The 20,156-nt window shown below is 47.0% G+C and overlaps 1 protein-coding gene across 1 annotated transcript in view; it reads left to right on the plus strand.

Annotated features, from left to right (window-relative positions):
- LOC100080322 (inter-alpha-trypsin inhibitor heavy chain H3-like) overlaps nt 1–18,696 on the plus strand; it is a 38,977-nt gene extending 20,281 nt beyond the window's left edge. The window contains exons 9-21 of the mRNA XM_029050680.2: nt 610–778; nt 3,498–3,623; nt 7,096–7,277; nt 8,498–8,683; nt 9,004–9,143; nt 10,002–10,156; nt 12,514–12,540; nt 13,685–13,732; nt 14,214–14,327; nt 14,587–14,785; nt 16,514–16,686; nt 16,980–17,091; nt 18,446–18,696. Coding sequence (XP_028906513.1) covers nt 610–778; nt 3,498–3,623; nt 7,096–7,277; nt 8,498–8,683; nt 9,004–9,143; nt 10,002–10,156; nt 12,514–12,540; nt 13,685–13,732; nt 14,214–14,327; nt 14,587–14,785; nt 16,514–16,686; nt 16,980–17,091; nt 18,446–18,575 — 1,761 coding nt within the window. The 3' untranslated portion in view covers nt 18,576–18,696. The remainder of the gene's footprint in view (nt 1–609; nt 779–3,497; nt 3,624–7,095; nt 7,278–8,497; nt 8,684–9,003; nt 9,144–10,001; nt 10,157–12,513; nt 12,541–13,684; nt 13,733–14,213; nt 14,328–14,586; nt 14,786–16,513; nt 16,687–16,979; nt 17,092–18,445) is intronic.
- The last annotated feature ends 1,460 nt before the right edge of the window (nt 18,697–20,156 follow it).

Below are 20,156 nucleotides of genomic sequence, written 5' to 3' on the forward strand. Positions count from 1 at the left end.
CTAGGCTTGTGCTCTTTCCACTAGGATATTAAGGCACATCTAGGCATGTCTACTAGTGACAAACTCTTTCCCCCTCCCACACAGACACTTGCTTCCAAACTTTGAAATACATCAAGGTTTCACACTCCAGGTTTGCAAGTAAAATTCACTGGGCAGTCTGTAAAAGCCAAACAAAGTTGATTTCAGAGACTCTGACTGAACAGTGGAATAAGACTAAGACACTGAATGCCCAACTGAATATCCAAAAATACATGAGTACTGAGAATGGGGATAATTACATATGTAGGTGGAAGAGGTGGCTTGGCCTGAGCTCACAGTTCACCAAGCCGACGAAGACAATTGCATGTCAGAGGGAAAGATGAGGACACTGAGGAATAAGGAGATCAAGTGACTTGCCCAGCGTCACAAAGCAGGGCGATAGCAGAGTAGGAATTAGAACTCAGGACTCTTGATGCCCAGTCCCATGGTTTTAGGGAATTAGAGGAAGAAATCTCTTACTGCTTCTTCAGTCCCCTTCCGTTCTGCCTCCAAAAGGGACCTGGATATTTCCACAACTAGGCTGTGCCAACAACTGTTGTTTTTATGCACATTCAAATGTTCTTCTTTTAGACAAAGGAGGCCCTCCTAAAAATACTGGAAGACATGAAGGAGGAGGATTACCTGAACTTCATCCTGTTTAGCTCCGAAATAACAACCTGGAAGGACACTTTGATCAAGGCCACCCCTGAGAACCTGAAGAAAGCAAAAGAGTTTGTTAAGAATATTAAAGACGAAGGACGTAAGTGTTAATTCTAGCATCAGTGTAATCAGTTGTTCTCCCTTACTTCCCCTGGACCTGTGTCAACTCATCATCCTAACTCCCCTCCAAGGCTCTCCCACCAACTGTCCCCACCTTACATATCGGTTCTCCTCACCAACTACTCCCCAGCTCGCTCTTTGTCATTCCTCCCATGCTCACGTCTTAACTGGACCCTGCTCTCAATTCTCCCACTATTTCCTTGGCTTGGAACTCCCTCCCTTCTCACATCAGAAGGACCGCAGCTCTCCTCATATTCATAGCCCTCCTGAAATCCCATCTCCAGCCAGCTTTCTCCAATTAATTCCCCACACTGTATCAACCTACCATCCACCTCTAGCCTGTATCTATTTCACGTAGGTATATATTTATTCAGTTTTACAGCACCATCCTTCCTGTCTCAGAAGCCCGTGACCTTGGCATTATCCTTGACTCATCTCTCTCATTCAACCAACATATTCAGTGTCGCTAAATCCTGTCGGTTCAACCTTCACAACGTCCCTAAAATCCACCTTTTCCTCTCCATCCAAACTGCTACCGTGTTAATCCCAGCCTTTGTGATCCTCCTCAGCCGGGAGCAATTGGACTGGAGTCAACTAGTCAGAAACTCCTGGCACACAATTGGGATGGTCTGATAATCAGCCAACATCCCTATTGCTTTAAAGTAGTAGATTTGCTCCTCAGTGACAGCAAAAGAAAACATAAAAGACACATGCGATGCACAATTATTCCTTCTCTCGCTGGACCCTCAACCCGGGGTCTCCTCTGCAACCTCTCACCTGGCTCATTAGCATCCCCTGGATGTTGCAGATTCAGTTTGCCTGGGCTCTGGCTCACTCAAGAGACCAAAGATCCCCAACTTCCCTTGGTAGAAAGAGTAGCAGAAGTCGAAATGGTATTTTTTGAACGCCTACTGAACACAATGAACCGTACTATGTGTTTGGGGGAAACAACAGGTGTGTAGGACACATTTCTTGCCCACAATCAATCCGTCACCTGATCATATTTATTGAGCCCCTCCTATGTGCAGAGCACTGTACTAAACCCTTGGGAGAGTACACTACAACACAATGAGCAGACACGTTCCCTGCCCATAATGAGTTTACACAACGAACCCTCTCCTCCCCATTTGCGGTTAGACTTGCCACTGGGCTTTGAGGAGGTGATCTCATGCTTAGCTAGAGCTTGGTGCTTCTGTTCCTCTTTATCTCTTGTGCCTCCAGATTAACCCCACTACCAGCAGTGGGTTCCCTTATGGATGGATTAGGCTCTACCCAGTGCATAGTTTGTGCCAGACCTGGCCAGGGCTCAGCCCTGGCACCTCTGGGTTTAGCAGTTTATAACAATAAGAATAATTACGGTATTTGTTAAGCACTTACTTACTGGGCACTGTACTAAGCGTTGAAGGCACTGTACTAAATTCTGGAATAAAAGTACTCATTAAATCCTGTTCAAAGCTCTGGGATAGATAGAAGTTAGTGAGATTGGACATAGTTCCTGTCCCACATGGGGCTCACACTTTTAATCCCCATTTTACAGATGAGTTAACTGAGGCCCAGAGAAGTTAAGTGACTCGCCCAAATTCACACAGCAGACACGCGATGGAGCCAAGTTTAGAACCCAGGTTCTTCTGACTCCCAGGCCCGTGCTCTAGCCATTAGGCCATGCTGCCCCGCTTAGTCGTTGGAAATAATGAAGTGATACAGCTGTTCATTAAATGTAATTATGAATGGCAAGTACACATGACATCATTAATTGAGTTTTGGTATCATTTTCATTACAAAGTCATCACTGTAACCAGCACCACCATCCTTCCTGTCTCACAAGCCCATAACCTTGATGTTATCCTTGACTCTTCTCTCTCATTCAACCCACATAGTCAATCCATCACTAAATTCTGTCGGTCCCATCTTCACAACATCGCTAAATCCACCCTTTCCTCTCCATCCAAACTGCTATCACGTTAATACAGTCACTCATCCTATCTCACCTGGATTACTGCATCAGCCTCCTTGCTGACCTCCCAGCCTTCTGTCTCTCTCCACTCCAGTCCTTACTACACTCTGCTGCCTGGATCATTTTTCTACAAAAATGTTCAGGCCATGTTTTCCCACTCAAAAAACTCCAGTGTTGCCCATCCACCTCCGCACACAAAAACTCCTCTCCATTGACTTTAAAGCAGTCAATCACCTTGCCCCCTCCTACCTCACCTCGCTACTCTCCTACTACAACTCAGCCCTCACGCTTCGCTCCTCTAATGCTAACCTTCTCACTATACCTCGATCTTGTCTAGCTCACCACCGACCTCTTGTCCATGTCCTGCCTCTGGCTTAGAATGCCCTCCCTCCTCAAATCTGACAATTACTCTCCCCCTGCTTCAAAGTCTTATTGAAGGCACACCTCTTCCAGCCCATTGTTGGGTAGGGATTGTCTCTGTTGCCCAATTGTACTTTCCAAGCGCTTACTTGTGTCTGTTTATTGTCGTAAGTGCTCAATAAATACGATTGATTGAATGAATGAATGAATGAATGAATAAATAAATGTCTCCAGCCCTGGCATTGATCTCCCTGCCCATAAGGAGCTCTTTCTTAAATCCCCTTTAGTCTAGAATTAACTAATTTGTATGAAAACCTAGAAGCTTCACCATGTCCCAAAAATACAGGAACTCTTTACAAATGAACCTGGCTTGTCTTCATTGCAGTGACCAACATAAATGATGGTTTAATGCGGGGAATCAAAATGCTGAATGAAGCTCGAGAAACAAATGTCGTTCCCAAAAGGAGTACGTCCCTGATCATCATGCTGACAGATGGCGAAGCCAATGTCGGTAAGCACCTAAAAGACACAAGGTCATCTGTCAAGGGACTTCAATCCCTTCTGCTAAAACAGTTGTTTTCATTACACAGTTTCAATAGAAAGTGATGGGAAAATAGGGGAATGTTGTTACCATAACGCTATTGTGAATTGGTTATAAGGATGAGATTCAGTCAGGAATGCTGTGGAAGGAAATTCCTGATATCAGTTCTTCATTAGCATTTCAAAAGGCACTAGTTGCAAGTTCATCAAGTTGTAACTGTCTGACACTGCACACATGCACGCATCTGTTTCTTCCGATCCCACACTGGGCCAGCTTTGCATTGTCAGAAGAATGTTCCCTAACTCCGTAATAATGGTCTAGCCTGAACATGTAGTGACAACAGAGTTATGGCCAAACTGAGTGCATTTAAAATTCAGTGTTTACTAAATACGGATTGTAAACAATGCAGATGGGTTGACCATGAGATGTTAATGACCATTGCTAAGGCTTTAAGAAATTTCAGAGAAACAAGTGAAATACAACAGCTCAGGCTTCATAAGGCTAAAACTTGAAGTGATATACCTCCTATCAAGTCTTTTCATCTTCCACAGCCTTTTCACTGGGTGTGATGGAAGTCATGTACTATTTCAATTGTTTTCAAACCATTTTCCCCCAGCCCCTTATTTCCAATTGAAACAGCAGGATTTTTGAAGGGTTTGTCGGAACACAGCTAGGAGAAATATTCGAACATTTCATTTTGCCCTAATGTTTAACTTCAATATATGTTTCTGCAAGAATATAATTTAGGTAATCAGGGAATGTTCTAAAGAGCATGGGTCTGGGAGTCAGACGACCTGGGTTCTATTCCCAGCTCTGCCACTTGTCTGCTGTGTGACCTTAGGCAAGCACTTAGGGAAGAAACTTCTTTGGATCTCAGTTTCCTCATCTGTAAAATGGGGGTTAAGACTGTGAGCCCTATGTGGGACAGGGACTGTGTTCAACACAAATATCTTGTATCTACCCCAGCACTTAGTATAGTGCCTGGCACATAATAATAATAATAATAATAATAATTTTGGTATTTGTTAAGTGCTTACTATGTGCTGAGCACTGTTCTAAGCGCTGGGGTTGACAGAGGGGAATCAGGATGTCCCACGTGGGGCTCACAGTCAATCCCCATTTTCCAGATGAGGTAACTGAGGCACAGAGAAGTGAAGTGACTTGCCCACAGTCACACAGCTGACAAGTGGCAGAGCTGGGATTCAAACTCATGACCTCTGACTCCAAAGCCCGTGCTCTTTCCACTGAGCCACGCTGCGGTAGATACAAGGAAATCAGGTTGGACACAGTCCCTGTCCCAGGTGGGGGTCACAGTCTTAATCCCCATTTTACAGATGAGGTAACTGAGGCACAGTGAAGTTAAGTGACTTGTCCAAGGTCACACAGCAGACACGTGATGGAGCTGGGATTAGACCTATGTCCTCTGACTCCCAAACCCGTGCTCTTGCCACTAGGCCATGCTGCTTCTGTATATCTTGTCTTGAGCTGTCAAGTCATCTCTGACCCATTGCTGCTCTATGGACATATCTCTCCCAGAAGGCCCCACCTCCATCTGCCATTGTTCTGCTAGTGTATCCAATAGAGTTTAAGCACTTCAAAAATGCCACAATTATTATTATTATTAATCTGACAATGGGAGCCTGTTTAGGCTTGGTGTGCTGTTATCAAAGAAACTGCTTGTGCATTATGAGGGCAGCAAGAGTCAGTATTACCGTGCATATCTTCCTTAATTGAGATGTGACAGAATGCAGCTCTCGTGTTAGAGAAGTCCCTGGGTGCACAGGGAAACAAAAACCAGTGAATTCACTATTAGGATTTGATCCCTTCCAGGGACTTTGGTTCAAGTAGTAGAGATTAAGCCCAGAAGGGCCTGGATTAAGAATGATTTGCTCCACGGAGTGTGGAGTGTGGAGTGTGGAGTATTAGAAATGTTTCCAAGGCCAGGAATGGAAAGAATTAGTTTAGAAGTGAAAAAAACCGAAGAGGCAGGTAAGGATCTTCATAAAGAGGTTCTAACACTAAGTGCTGGGATAGAAACAAGATAATCAGGTTGGACACAGTTCCTGTCCCACATCAGACTCATAGGATAAGTGGGAAGGGAGACCAGGTATTGAATCCCCATTTTACAGATGAGGAAACTGAGGCACAGAGAAGGGAAGTGACTGGCCCTAGGTCACACAGCAAATGTCAGAGCCCGGATTAGAAGCCAGGACCTCTGACTTGCAGTCCCATGCTCTTTCCACTAGGCCATACTACTTCCCTAAAAAATTCTGGATTCCTGATTTCACTTTCCTCCGATTTTTCTATGTGTTTTTAAGACATGTGATTAGCAAAACACTGAACTCAGGGCAGGGTTCATTAATTCAGACATCATCATCATAATAATAATTGTGGTGCTTACTATGTGCCAGGCACTATACTAACACTGGGGGCGGGGAGGGGGGAGATATAAGCAAATCAGATTGGACACAATCCCTGTCCCACATCAGGTTGACAGTCTTAATCCCCAGTGAAGTGAAGTTACTTGCCCAAGGTCACATAGCAGACAAGTGGCAGAGGCAGACATGGCCCCTGGCTCACAGTAGGCTCACAGTCTAAAAGGTGGTAGGAGAACAAACAGCCAGAGAAAGAATTAATGATGTAACTTTAACAGAAATAACAATTTAACAGCCACACACAAGCCAAACATTTCTCAGGGTCCCCCGCCCCTCCAGGCAGGACCGTTCTAGATCCACACTACCACAATCTCCTCAATTTTCAGATAGTTGTGTCAGGCTTCTTCCTGAAAATGGTGGGCATGGTGGGAATGAAGGAGTGGGGGGGTGGGGGGGGAGGGAGGGAAAGGCTTCTTGGTCAAGGTTTCTTCTCTCTGCAATAGGGAAAATCAATCAATCATTGGTATTTATTGAGTGCTTACTTTGCACAGAGCACTGTATTAAGCGCTTGGGAGAGTACAGTACAACAGAATTAGCAGACATGTTCCCTGCCCATAATGAGCTTACAGTCTAGAACAGGAGACATTTATAGAAATAAATAATTTTGGATGTCACCCTCTTCCTTCAAAATACTAAAATCCTATCTTTTCCAGGAAGCCTTCCCTTACTCACCTCTCATCTCCCCACCCTATTTTCCCTCCTTTTGGCATCGCCTAAGCACTTGGTTCCATATTCACACCCATCCTCATAGCACAGATGTCCATATCCTCATACACTGTTGCTTCCCCTATCTGTAATGTATTTTAATGTCCATCTTCCCCATTGTATTGTTAGCTCCTTGAGGGGAGGGATGTTGTCAGCCAACTCTATTGTATGTATTCTGTCCCAAGAGCTTAGTACAGTGCTCTGCACCTAGTAAGCACTCAATAAAAACCACCAGTTAACTGTTTGACTGATTGATCTGTAGGACTTCCCAGAGGCATACTCTGAGTCAAATTTTCCCTCAGGTGAAATCAGAGCTGACAAAATCCAGGAAAATGTGAGAAATGCCATTGGAGGGAAATTCCCCTTGTATAATCTCGGCTTTGGCTACGATTTGAATTACAACTTGCTGGAAAAGATGGCTTTGGAGAACCATGGGCTGGCACGGCGGATCTACGAGGACTCAGACGCAGACTTGCAGATGCAGGTACAATTACGGACCCCAAGGTCAGGCAGATGCAGATATCTCATGGCTGTTCCTGAACCCACCTATAGTAGGTAAATCCTCATGGGAGACCTCATTGAAGGATCACTGGGCAGTGGCTCCTCTCTCAATCTGTGAGTGTCCAGTGAGCACTCTAGGCTCCTACTTGGTGTGCTAGGCCAGAAACTGAAGTCTTGCCTATATATTCCCTGAACTTTTCTATCCACAGCCCCTCCAGCTCTAGCATCCTGCAGGCTACCCCCCAAGTTCTGGGGAAACTCTGACAGGAAACAGTGACCAGAAATCCACTTTTGCCAAATGTTCAGCTTGATGGTCTGGCACTGGCTGCTTGCCCTGAGCCAGCCTCACTCATTCCTGGGGTTCAGAGTGTTGGAGGGGCGGAGGGGGATGGGGGAGGCGCACAAACTCAAGAAGCAGCACGGCCTAGTGGATAGAGTATGGGCCTGGGAGTCAGGAGGGCCTGGGTTCTAATCCCAGATCTGCCACTTGCCCTGCTGTGACCTTGGGCAAGTCACTTCACTTCCTCTGTGCCTCCGTGAGCCTTATATGGGACAGGGACTGTGTCCAACCTGATTAACTTGTATCTACCTCAGTTTAGTACCGTTACATAGTAAGTGCTTAACAAATACCATAACAGAAAAAAAAACAACAATTGAAGGGAAAGAGAACTGAGCCAGATGTCTTAGTGGTTATGATCACTTCTGTCACTTTCTCTCATTGTTTGTGTCTCTTCATAGATGTGTGCACAGGCACACACAAACACACACACGAATAGCACTATAATCAATTCTGCCACATAGATTGTCAGGTTTGAGGCTCATCCATCATTTCTGTGAGGAAAATCCATTACCATATTCAGATGGAAACTTCATTCACTAAGCCCCCAGATCCCTTCCATTAAACCAGCCCTCTTTAATGATAATAATGGCCTTTATTAAACACTATCCGTTTGCTAAGTGCTGGGAGAGGTACAAGGTTATGAGATCGGATGCAGACCATGTCTCACATGGAGCTCTCATATCCCAGACCACTGAGGCTAAGTGATTTTGAAATTGTGTCATTTTATTTCTCACTAGTTTCAATACCATCCTAAGAGGCTCTGGAGACACTGTCTTCTTTCCTCTAGATCATCTTTTCCCAGTTGGCATCAGGCTTGGGTGAGTTGAAGTGACATTACCCCCACTTTCCCATCTCTTGGGCAGGGCTTCTATGACGAGGTGGCAAACCCACTGCTTGTTGATGTGGAGATGCAGTATCCAGACAACGCCATCGCTGACATCACCCAGAACAATTACCAGCATTTCTATGATGGCTCAGAAATTGTGGTGGCGGGACGGCTCATGGATCAAGATTTGAACAGCTTCACTGCCAACGTGAAAGGACAAGGGGTCAGTAAGCAATGGGGCTGAGCGCTGGAAGGCATTTTTCTGTCCAATGTCTGAACTTTTAACTGCCCAGATTTGGCTTTGGAGCCAAAACTTTTTCCAAAGGAAAATTGCACAATTCAATGACCATGTGCCAGCTGAGCTCCTTCAGGCAAGTCCAGAAATTCAAATTGTGGGTTCCCAGTGCAAGATGGAAAATCGAGTTAAACTGGTGGAAATGTAAGGAGTTCCAGAAATGCTTACTCAGCCCTTTGCCATCATCCCTTCAGGCCTTGACTTGCTGTGATTCCCTCCAACAGAAATGTCTCTCTCCTCTAACCTAGGCCCTAAATGACCTGACCTTCACAGAAGAAGTCGATGTAAAGGAGACCGAGAAAGCCCTTATGGAGCAGAAATACATATTTGGAGATTTTATTGAGAGGCTCTGGGCCTACCTCACTATCCAGCAGCTCCTGGACAAAAGGTACAACCATTCACACTCCCCTCAGGGGACCTACCTGTGAGAAAGCTGACATTGGTTGTGAGCAGTTCTGAGCCTGCTACCCAAGAGTGCTCAGTTCAGGACTGAGTACGCCAACCTACTCACTGAACCTCGATCTTTTCTCTCTTGCTGCTGACTCCTTGTCTGTGTCCTCCCTCAGGCCTGGAATTCCCTCCCCCTTCCATATATGACAGACCACCACTCTCCCCACCTTCAAAGCCTTATTAAAATCATATCCCCCCCAAGAGACCTTTCCTGACTAAGCCCTCATCTCCCCTAATCCCTCTCCCTTCTGCACCTCCTATGTACTTGGAGCCGAACCCTTTAAGCACTGGATAATCCCCCCACCCTCAGCCCCACAGCAATCATGTACATATTCATAATTTGTTTTGTCTCTAGCCCTAGATTGTAAGCTCCTTGTGGGCAAGGAACAAATTTACCAACTCCGTTGTACTGTCCTCTCTCAAACACCTAGTACAGTGCTCTGCACACAGTAATAATAATGATAGCATTTGTTAATAATAATAATAATGTTGGTATTTGTTAAGCGCTTACTATGTGCCAAACACTGTTCTAAGCGCTGAGGGGGTGCAAGGTGATCAGGTTGTCCCACATGGGGCTTGCAGTCAACCCCCATTTTACAGATGAGGTACCTGAGGCACAGGGAAGTAGTGGTTCAATAAATACCACTGATTGACTGACTGAGTGAAGACGGTGAAGGTTAGAGACAATCAGTAGACTGGAATTAAAGAGAAATGGAGAAGTTCTAATTGGGGGTGTGGGTGGAAAATTTGAGATCCTGTCTGGGCAACAGTTGGATCTCTTTCCATCTTTCTGCAGGAAGAACGTTCAGGGGGAGGAAAAAGACAACCTGACGGCCCAGGCTCTGGAACTGTCTCTTAAATATCACTTTGTGACACCTCTGACCTCCATGGTGGTCACCAAGCCCCAGGACAATGAAGAGCAGGAGGCACTGGCAGACAAACCATTGGAAGGTATGAGGGTTGCTGAAGGAATGTCAAGGGGGTGGTCCCACGGGCAGCGGAGATACATTGTGCCTAGGTCAACCTCTCACAAAGGCCTAGGGGCAAATCAGGAAGCAGCATAGCCTAGCGGAAAGAGCACGAGCTTGGGAGGCAGAGGACTTTGTTTCTACTGCCACCTCTGCCACTTGTCTGCTGTGTGACCTTGGGCAAGTCACTTAACTTCTTTGGACCTCAGTTACCTCATCTGTAAAATGGGGATTAAGACTGTGAGTCCCATGTGGGACAGGGACAGTGTCCGACCTGATTACCTTGTATTTACCCCAGTGTTTAGAACAGTGCTTGACACATAGTAAGTGCTTAACAAATACCATAATTATTAAATATTGGCCTGAACTTTTGTTGATGTATTTCCCTAAGACTTCAGAGTAGCCTTCCCCGTGGAGAAAATGTGCTCATTAGCTTTACAAGTGTCATTAGCTTAGGATGGGTTGCTCACCTTGGGAGAATGGGAAGAGACTCCAGAGCAATCTTGACAGATTGGAGAAATGATCCACCACAAACAGGAGGCTGTTCAGTCGGGGTAAATGCAAGGTAGTACTCTGAAGGTCTAAGCAAAAAAACCAAAAACTCCCACAATTCCAAGATGGAGTGTCAAGAAGGAGGTACAAGCACAGTAGAAAATTACCCGGTGGTTAAGGTAGGCCCCACCCCAATCCCCCTTCCAGTGAAGGCAGGGGGTTGGGGACCTGGTAACTGCTGAAGATCTTCTAGGCAAAACATTCTGATACTCCAGTTCAGAGAGGCTCCTGATCTGTTTGTGTGACTATTTTCTTCGGGTTTTCTACCAGTGAGTGGGCTTAATGCCTCTTTTGTACTTATTCCTCATCTATTTCTGAAAAACAAACAGTAAATTTCCAGTGTAGGCGAAATGGGAATCAGGGTAGCTGCTGCTGACACACTTGGGCCTTTTACTTTTCAATCACTCAACCAATCAATCAACCAATGGTGTTGATTTAGCACTTACTGTATGCAGAGCATGATACCAAGTGCTTGCAAAAGTACAATAAAACAGTTGGTGGACATGTTACCTGCCCACAAGGAGCTTACAGTCTTGAGGGGGAGTCTTTTCAGGCTTTGCTTCTCTCTTTTCTAGATCTTAAAAGCCAGTGTTAGCCCTCCAGGCATTGACACAGTCTACACTGAACTATGCCCACCCTCAGTTCCCCAGGGTCTTCCATGGCTCCTATCTTATCCCCCTACCCCCCATCCAAAGCCACCGTTTTTGGTTTCTTTGTTTGTTTTATGGTATTTAATAAGTGCTTACTATGTGCCAAGAATTGTGCTAAGTGCTGGAGTAGATACAAGCTAATCTGGTTGAACATAGTCCCTGTCCCACATAGGGCTCACAGTCTAAGAGGTAGGGGGAACAAGTATTGAATCCCCATTTTACAGTTGAGGAAACTGAGACACAGAGAAGTGAAGTGATTTGCCCAGGGTCACACAGCAGGCAAGTTGCAGAGTCAGGATTCTTATAATATAATAATAATAATTGTAATACTAAAAATAATAATAGTATTTATTAAGTGCCTACTATTTATCAAATATTAGACTAAGAGCTGGAGCAGATATGAGATAATCAGATCTCACATAGGGCTCACAGTCTAAGAGGGAGAGCAGGCATTGAATCTCCATTTGGCAGCTGAGGGAACTGAGGCACAGAGAAGTGAAGAGAAGTGAAGTGACTTATCCAAGACAAGTGGCCAAGTTGGGATTAAAACCCAAGTCCTCTGACTCCCAGGAACCCTCAGGGCATACATTGTCAGCGGTGTTCTCCCCCGTCCAGCTAACTTTTTCTGACAGAATATGATAAACCAGGTGCACATACATTTATTTGCTATTGTTTTAATGAGATGTTCATCCCCTTGATTCTATTTATTTCTATTGTTCTTGTCTGTCCGTCTCCCCCGATTAGACTGTAAGCCCGTCAAAGGGCAGGGACTGTCTCTATCTGTCACCGATTTCTACATTCCAAGTGCTTAGTACAGTGCTCTGCATATAGTAAGCATTCAATAAATATTATTGAATGAATGAATGAACATACTTATTTCCCTGGCACCTCAGGGCAGCCCAGACCTGTGCTGAATACCTCAGGGTCGACTTGGTGGTGGTGGGGACCTGGTGGGTAGTGGTGGGAAGGGGAAGGTGCTTTCCCTCCACTCACAGGCTGGGGCACAGGGCTCTCCCTCCCTCAGAAAGGGCCCCTTTGGTCCAGCAAGCTGTATCTTGTCCCTCCTTTGGGTTGGAGATCAAGAGACCACTACACATTGTTTCCTGGGCCAACTCGATGCTATTTTGTTTTTTCACAGACAAACCAGAGCCCATCACTTCCAGCTGTAAGTAACATGGCCTCATCTCTGGGGACGGGGACAGGGACTGGCAATTTTTTTCCCCTGAAGTTCAAGAGCCCTAAAAGTGTGGGGCCCGAGTGTGTCTGGGTTTCAGGAAGAAGGCGATCAGAGGCTGAGAAGAGTCCTCTGGCCGGATACGTTGGAGTTGTGGCATTCAAGGAGCCCAAAACAATGGAAAGCAAGGAAGATGGAGGAGGCAGAGAGTTGGAGGAGGGGAGGGGCTCCTGGGACCACTCCTGCAGAGTAGGAAACAGGGGTCTGGGCCATACATCTTTGCCTGACCTCAGAGGAGGGGGTATAACCCCCACCCCCATTTTTGTTTCCCACAAAAGCTTTGTTCTCTAAGGCAGTGGGGCATCCCCAGGGATGAAAGTCAAAAACACTTCTGAAGCAGAATGCAATCGCTAAGATGGCAGCATTGTGGAGGAAGGGGAAAGAGGAGAAGGAGGGGCACAGGGTTAGCCCAGTGCCAAGAGAAGGACCCTGGCAGGGCCAGTCCGAGGACTACACCTGCCAACACCAGGCAAGGAGTGGAATCTCACCTAGGCTCTGCCTCCAACCCCAGCTCCTTCTGACTTCTGTCTCTAGTTGCCTGCAACCAAGAGAGAGAGGCACAGAAACAGCTTCACCCCCTCCTCGCCCAACACGCACACACACACACACACACACACACACACACACACAAACACCCCCCCCAGGCATGATAAAATAATTAACATATTGGATTGGCATTCCAGAATTGTTTTCCTTTATCAGAGCTGAGTACTGGTCGTTTCTGTCCTACTTCCAGCACTGGGCCTCCCTCCAGCTCTCACCATCCTCAGGCAGGGAATAGGGGCCTGGGAAACAAATGGGAGTTGGGAAGTTACCATGGTAACAGCAGGGGGCTGGGGCTTGGTTCATCTGGGCCCTGTTGAATGGCTTGAAAAAGATTATGAATTGGAGGTGAAGCAACAGCCTGCCACAGGTGAATACGCAAGTGAAATCCATTGAACAATATCATGCCAGTGGGACATTCATCTTATCACAACTTATCACATTTCACTTGTCCTTTCCTCTAGGTGCATTATGCACTAGCTGCCTTGAATCCACTTTGCTTAACTGTGTGAATTTTCTTATTTCTACGCAGATGCTACCCACTATAATTACCAACCTCCATCAACACCATATTACTATGGTAGGTTCCATTTGGGTTCTGCCCAAGTGATAGGCGTCGGTCTTCTGTGGACAGGAAATTACCAGAGAAAAGAAATGTCACAGAACTACTGTCATCATCATCACCACCAGCTAATTAGCCCCGGAAAAATATGTTCCCCTCTCAGTGATCTCTTAAAGAGAGACAGGGGACACTGTCCCCTCATCTTCATCCCTCATCCCTCATCCCTCATCCTGGGACACTGGGTCTTTTTCTTTCACTGATTGTGGCTGTAGCAACTCTTCTCCCAAGACAAATCTCCACCACCAATATTGAACATGACCACCAAAGCCAACCCCCTCATTGCAGCCTTCCCCGACCACCCAATTCCCAGCAATGGGGTCTTGGTTGATTCACTGGTCTCTCTTTGTTTCATTGACCCTCACCCCCGACCACACACACCCCACTCTCTGGAGCCTGGCTTCTCTGAGGTAGCTCATGGGAGACCATAATGTGTTTGCAGTTGACGGAGACCCGCACTTCATCATACGAGTGCCCGAGAAACAAGACACCCTTTGTTTCAACATCAATGAAGAGCCAGGTGTGGTGTTAAACCTCATCAGGGACCCAAGCACAGGTGAGGTCTGACCCCTGGCCCCAATGGAGGGGGACACCTCCTTCTCAGAGGTAGATGGATGTGTAGAAACTCGGCATTTCTGGTGATGTGAGAGGAGACCCTGGGGGAAGCAGCAGGCAGGATGCAGAGAGGAGTCTTTGGTCTTTGGACTGATGAGACTCACCCCCGTCAGGTCTGCCAGGATTGAGGGTCAAAATTCTTAGAACGTGGTCTGGGCACAGGGTGGGATCTGTCACTACTGTTTTGTACCCTTTGGTAGGCATCTCCGTCAATGGGCAGATTATTGGAGAGAAGAAAGTCAATGTGAAGAACCAGAAGACTTATTTTGGAAGACTTGGGATTGTCAATACAAGAGCAGATTTGAAGATAGAAGTGACAACTCAGAAAATCATGCTCTGGAAAGGCCTAGACAAGACCAACTTCACCTGGATGGATACGGTCATGGTGAAACAGGAAGGGTAACTGTCTCCTTACTGGCTCTTTCTTAGCAAGAAACTTTCATCGGCAAATAGAGCAAGTCCTTTCCAGTGAAATCGCAATAGAACCAGAGGTTGTAAACCCACCCCACATCCTGGTTATATCCAGAGATGATCCGATAGACACATATATGTTCACGTGATTCCCAACACTTGTTTTAGCCCCAGAACGGTCTTAGTAATACACACCCACGACCCCTTTCCACACTCACAACCCCGCTCCATCCCACAGCCAGAGTAGCCCATTCAACTCTTCCATGACAACCTTGTTCTTCTCTTTGCCCGCAGAGTGGCGATGCCACCTCTAACCCTGGCCTCAGACACACACAGCAGGGGAAAGGCCCAAGGGGCTAGGAAAGGGGGAACCCTAGAAGAGTCTGAGTGAGAAGCTACTTTTAACTTTGCTTGTGGGGTTTCTGTTGCCTGCAAGTTCGACCCAAAGGCTGCCCAGAAACTACATTATGGGCAGAGAATGTGACTAACAACTCTGTAATATTGTACTCTCCCAAGTGCTTAGTAGCGTGGCTCAGTGGAAAGAGCACGGGCTTTGGAGTTAGGGCTCATGAGTTCGAATCCCAGCTCTGCCACTTGTCGGCTGTGTGACTGTGGGCAAGTCACTTAACTTCTCGGTGCCTCAGTTCCCTCATCTGTAAAATGGGGGTTAAGACTGTGAGCCCCATGTGGGACAACCTGATTCCCCTATGTCTACCCCAGCACTTAGAACAGTGCTCGGCACATAGTAAGCGCTTAACAAATACCAACATTATTATTACAATGCTCTGCACACAGTTAAGTACTCTTAGATATCACCAATTGATTGATTAGGCCATCCAAGGCCCTGACCAAAAGCTTCCTGGCCGTTCTGAGTTTTCTGTGGAAGAAATAGCTTTCACAAGCTGATTATATGGAAGCTGACCTGGAAACATCTCTCACTGAGCCTCGCTTGTCTCTCGTCTTCCCCTCGTTTGAATGAGGTCCTTGCTGTAGGCCATATGACTTTAATCATGGTTTCACGTGGGCCGATAGCTGAGTGAATGGGTTGGTGAGTGAATTGGTGGTCCATCATAGTCCAAGATGACCCCACTGATGGAGTAGGTCACCTACAGGTGAGAGTGTGGCTGAAAAGGCCGAGGCGGGACTGATGGTCCCCACCTCACCGGGCACCCCCAAAGATTGACCCCCCGGGCTGTCGATCTGTAACATCAACAAAGGGGAGAGAGTAAAGGCAAACGTGCTGGGACCCAGAAATATGTCTACCCAAGCCACTGTTCACATTGGCATCTTCCTTAAGCGCTTCAGCGAGTATTTCTGGAAAGCCATTTTGTACGTTTCTGTGCTTGGAAGTCATCAGGTCAACGGTGATGTGTCCCATTGTTCCAACCGCACTGTAAGTTTGGAAATTCTAGAGGTTTTTTTTTTTCATAGCATTTGTTAAGAGTTTCTGTGCCAAGCACTGTATTAAGCACTCGATATAAGCTAATCAGGTTGGACACAGTCCCTGTCCCAGATGGGGCTCACAGTCTTAATCCCCATTTTACCGACAAGGTAACAGAGGCACAGACAAGTTAAATGACTTGCCCAAGGTAACACAGCAGACAAGTGGCGGAGCTGGAATTAGAACACAGGTTCTCTGACTCCCAGGCCCATGGTCTATCCACTAGGCCATGCTGTTTCTCTGGAAATGTTTTCCATTTCCCTTCTGTTTTTCAGGCTTAGTCTGCAAATCAACAGGAAGAAAAACATGGTGGTGTCCATAGGAGACGGGGTCAGCTTTGTCATTGTTTTACACCAAGTGTGGAAGAACCTTCCTTACCATCATGATTTTCTTGGACTGTATACAGTGGACAGTCACAGGATGTCTGAACAAACCCATGGGCTGTTGGGTAAGAGTTCATTCTGGTTGCTTATGCTGTCTAGAGTTGGCCCCTCTGAGTCGACCACGTGACTTTTTTTATTTCTTTAACGTCTTGGGCCCTGAAGCTCCCAGGACATTTACAGCTGCTCTTTCTCTTCCTGTTCCAAGAGGTCCCCTATCCCCCTTCTGGATGACACATGAATTCCAGCCACTCCTCTAGGTGCCAGGAGGGAATGTCAGGTTTTAAGAGGGGGATTCTCTCGGACCGGGGATAATGTGGGCATTGAGAGCTGCTCCCAAGGTGCATTTCCTCACTTTTAGGGCAGTTTTTCCACCCGATTGATTTTGAAGTATTCGATGTCCGGCCTGGGTCTGACCCCTCCAAACCAGATGCCACGATGATGGTGAAAAACCACAAGCTGACAGTCACCAGGTAAGTCGGCTCCTCCGAAAACATCGGGGTCAGAGTGGACCAAAAGAGAAGAGAGAGCCGGCAGCTCAGAAGGCCTTCACTCCTAGGGCAGATTTCTGTGCTTTGGGAGCTTCTTGGTGAAGCCATCTCTGGGAACTCTCTCTGAGTCCCCAGGAAATGGTGTCACACCAAGAATCTCTACCAGAGAAGATACCTCTCTGGCCTCTGGAACAAGCAACTGTTGGAGGTTGAAGAGCAGTTAATAATAATAATAATAATAATAATGTTGGTATTTGTTAAGCACTTAGTATTTGTTAAGCACTTACTATGTGCCGAGCACTGTTCTAAGCGCTGGGGTAGACACAGGGGAATCAGGATGTCCCATGTGGGGCTCACAGTCTTAATCCCCATTTTCCAGATGAGGTAACTGAGGCACAGAGAAGTTAAGTGACTTGCCCACAGTCACACAGCTGACAAGTGGCAGAGCTGGGATTTGAACTCATGACCTCTGACTCCAAAGCCCGTGCTCTTTCCACTGAGCCACGCTGCTTCTCGTGGGAGTTCTGGGAGTAAGCTAGAACCGGCTGGAACTCAGCTCCGATGTAAGACAAAGTCCAGGAAATGGGTGTTCCAAGAGGGCAGTAGTCTCGCCCCTAGCCCTGGCCATCTGTTATCTCCTCAATTCCCTCCTCACTCTAAGTCCGCTTACTTCCAGGGTGGCGGGGGCCGCTAGCGTTCCAGCGAGAGTCCATCCCTGGTGAAAGGAACAGTTGCTCATCTGTCCTGGGTGGCTTCAGGGTTCACCTGCAAACAAGGGGCTGAACCATTTGACCTCTGGAGGTCCTTCCAGGAGTAACTGCAGCTTAAACACAATTCCTGTCCCATGTAAATCTCACATTCAAAGAGAGAAGGAGAGACAGTGTCTTCTCCCCATTTCTTATATGAGGATACCGAGGCACAGGGAAGTTAGATGACTTGCCCAAGGTCACGAAGCAGGAAAGTATGACCAGAGCCTGTACCAGGTGGTAGCTGTTTTGGTGCAGAGAAAGGGGCAGATCCAGGAGATGTTGTGTAGGAAAATGGCTGGATTTAGCAGGAGATTCAAGTTCTGGGATTCCAGGAGAATATTTCTAACAAGTGCCTATATCCCCTTCGATCTCACCTTGGCGTCTGACGGGTGCCCCACTGTTGCATGTGTCAGATCTGAGGATTCTGATGGCACCTCCCATCAGGAACCCTGGATTTGCCTTGGTCGTGGGTCTTGGGGATGGAGATCCTGTGCAGAGGAATCGATTCTAGCGCTGGAGGCTTGAGCAGCGCCACTCACCTCCTCTCGTCCCTGCCAGCACCAAGCACTTGGCAATTTGTCTTTCAGGGGCTGGCAGAAGGACTACAGGAAGGACCCCCGGCACGGCAGCGAAGTCCCCTGCTGGTTTGTTCACAACAACGGGGCCGGACTGATTGACGGCAACCACACGGATTACATCGTCTCGGACATATTTTGACTCGGAGATTGAGGCTCTCTAATGTCTAGATGCAGGTCTTACCTTGCAAATAGGCCATCAACCACACTACATGCAATAGAATAAGATATGGTCAAAGCAATAAAGCACACATTTTCCAGTGGTTCGTGACTCGTGGTGCTTTTTCTTTTTGGTACAAATTAACCCTCTCTGCCAGGGATGGGGGAGGAGGAGAGGACCGACAACCTGAGGAAAGCCTGTTAGGGCCTATTTATTCCTGGGCACGGGAAGAGTGTGTCTGCATGGAAATGAATACAGCAAGACCCAGATATGGGGACAGAGGCCTTTACTGGGCCCGAGGGGTGCTGTTGATCCTCTGTCCAAATCTCTCTGTCTCTCTCCCTTCATTTTATTGGTTAGTGGGGTAGAGCGAGGAAGGACGCTGTCAGGATTTGCCTGAGGATTTTGGTTCACTCCTTGGGAGAATAACTGTAGGATTGGGAGGTCGCGTTCCAGGAGCCAAATTGAGCCAATCTGTAATGTGCAAAGGATGACAATAATAGTAATTTGTTAATGGCTTACTATGTGCCTAGTACTATGCTAAGGGCTGGGTGTAGGAACAGTACAATCAGATGAGGCATGGTCTCTGTCCCACAAGGGGCTCACAGTCTAAGGAGGGAGAACCGCTATTGAATCCCCATTTATAGTTGAGGAGATGGGCACAGAGAAGTCAAGTGACCTCTCCCAGGTCACACAGCAGGCAAGTGGTGGAGCCAGGATTAGAATGCAGGTTTCTTGTATCTATCCCAGCACTTGGTACAGTGCTTGGCACATAGTAATTGCTGAACAAATGCCAGTGTTATTAATAATTAGGTCTGCTGAGTCTTAGGCTCTTTCCACTAGGCCATGCTGCTTCTCTATTTAGTCATGGTTCCAGAGGGAGTCCCAGACTGTCAGTTCCTTGTAGGCAGGGAACGTGTCTACCAGCTTGGTTCTATTGTACTCTCCCAAGTGTTCAGTACAGTGCTCTGCACACGGCAAGCACCCAATAAATACCATTGATTGATTCAAGCTGGTGCACTCCCAGACACTGTGGAAGGGCACCTGGAACTGGGTCACAAGTTTCAGGGACCCTACTCCTTTGGCCACTGGGATACATGGGTTCTGGGCCCAGCAGGCATAGATGGGTTGGAGGCCCCATGCAGGTTGGCGGGGTACCTATCTAGAAAGGAAAGGGAGACAGTGGGCCTGAACTGTGCTTAATTTGTCCTGGGAGAGGGGTCATCTAGCTGCTGGATACTTACATCTCCTCCACTCTCTGTCCTGAATAACCTTTCAAGCCTGGAGGAATGGAGACGGGGAGATCTGAAGGGAGAAAACTCCATTTTCTGGAGCAGTTGCAGCAGCTAGAGAGAGGTTGAGTCATGGGAAGTGAATATGGACCTTTGAATAATTAGGAGAGGGCAGATTGGGATTGCTCTGTTCCTTTTGTATGAGAATTTGCCCCCCCAGGCCTGGGGCTCTAGGACAGGTCTGGGGGCTCTGTGCCCCAGCAACCCCTAGCACATGTTAAACCCTGCTTCTGGACCATGTGGGAGTAAGTGGGTGGTGAGTCCTGGGCCC

The sequence above is a fragment of the Ornithorhynchus anatinus genome, chromosome X1, assembly GCF_004115215.2.
Source record: "Ornithorhynchus anatinus isolate Pmale09 chromosome X1, mOrnAna1.pri.v4, whole genome shotgun sequence".
NCBI classification, from domain to species: Eukaryota; Metazoa; Chordata; class Mammalia; order Monotremata; family Ornithorhynchidae; genus Ornithorhynchus; species Ornithorhynchus anatinus.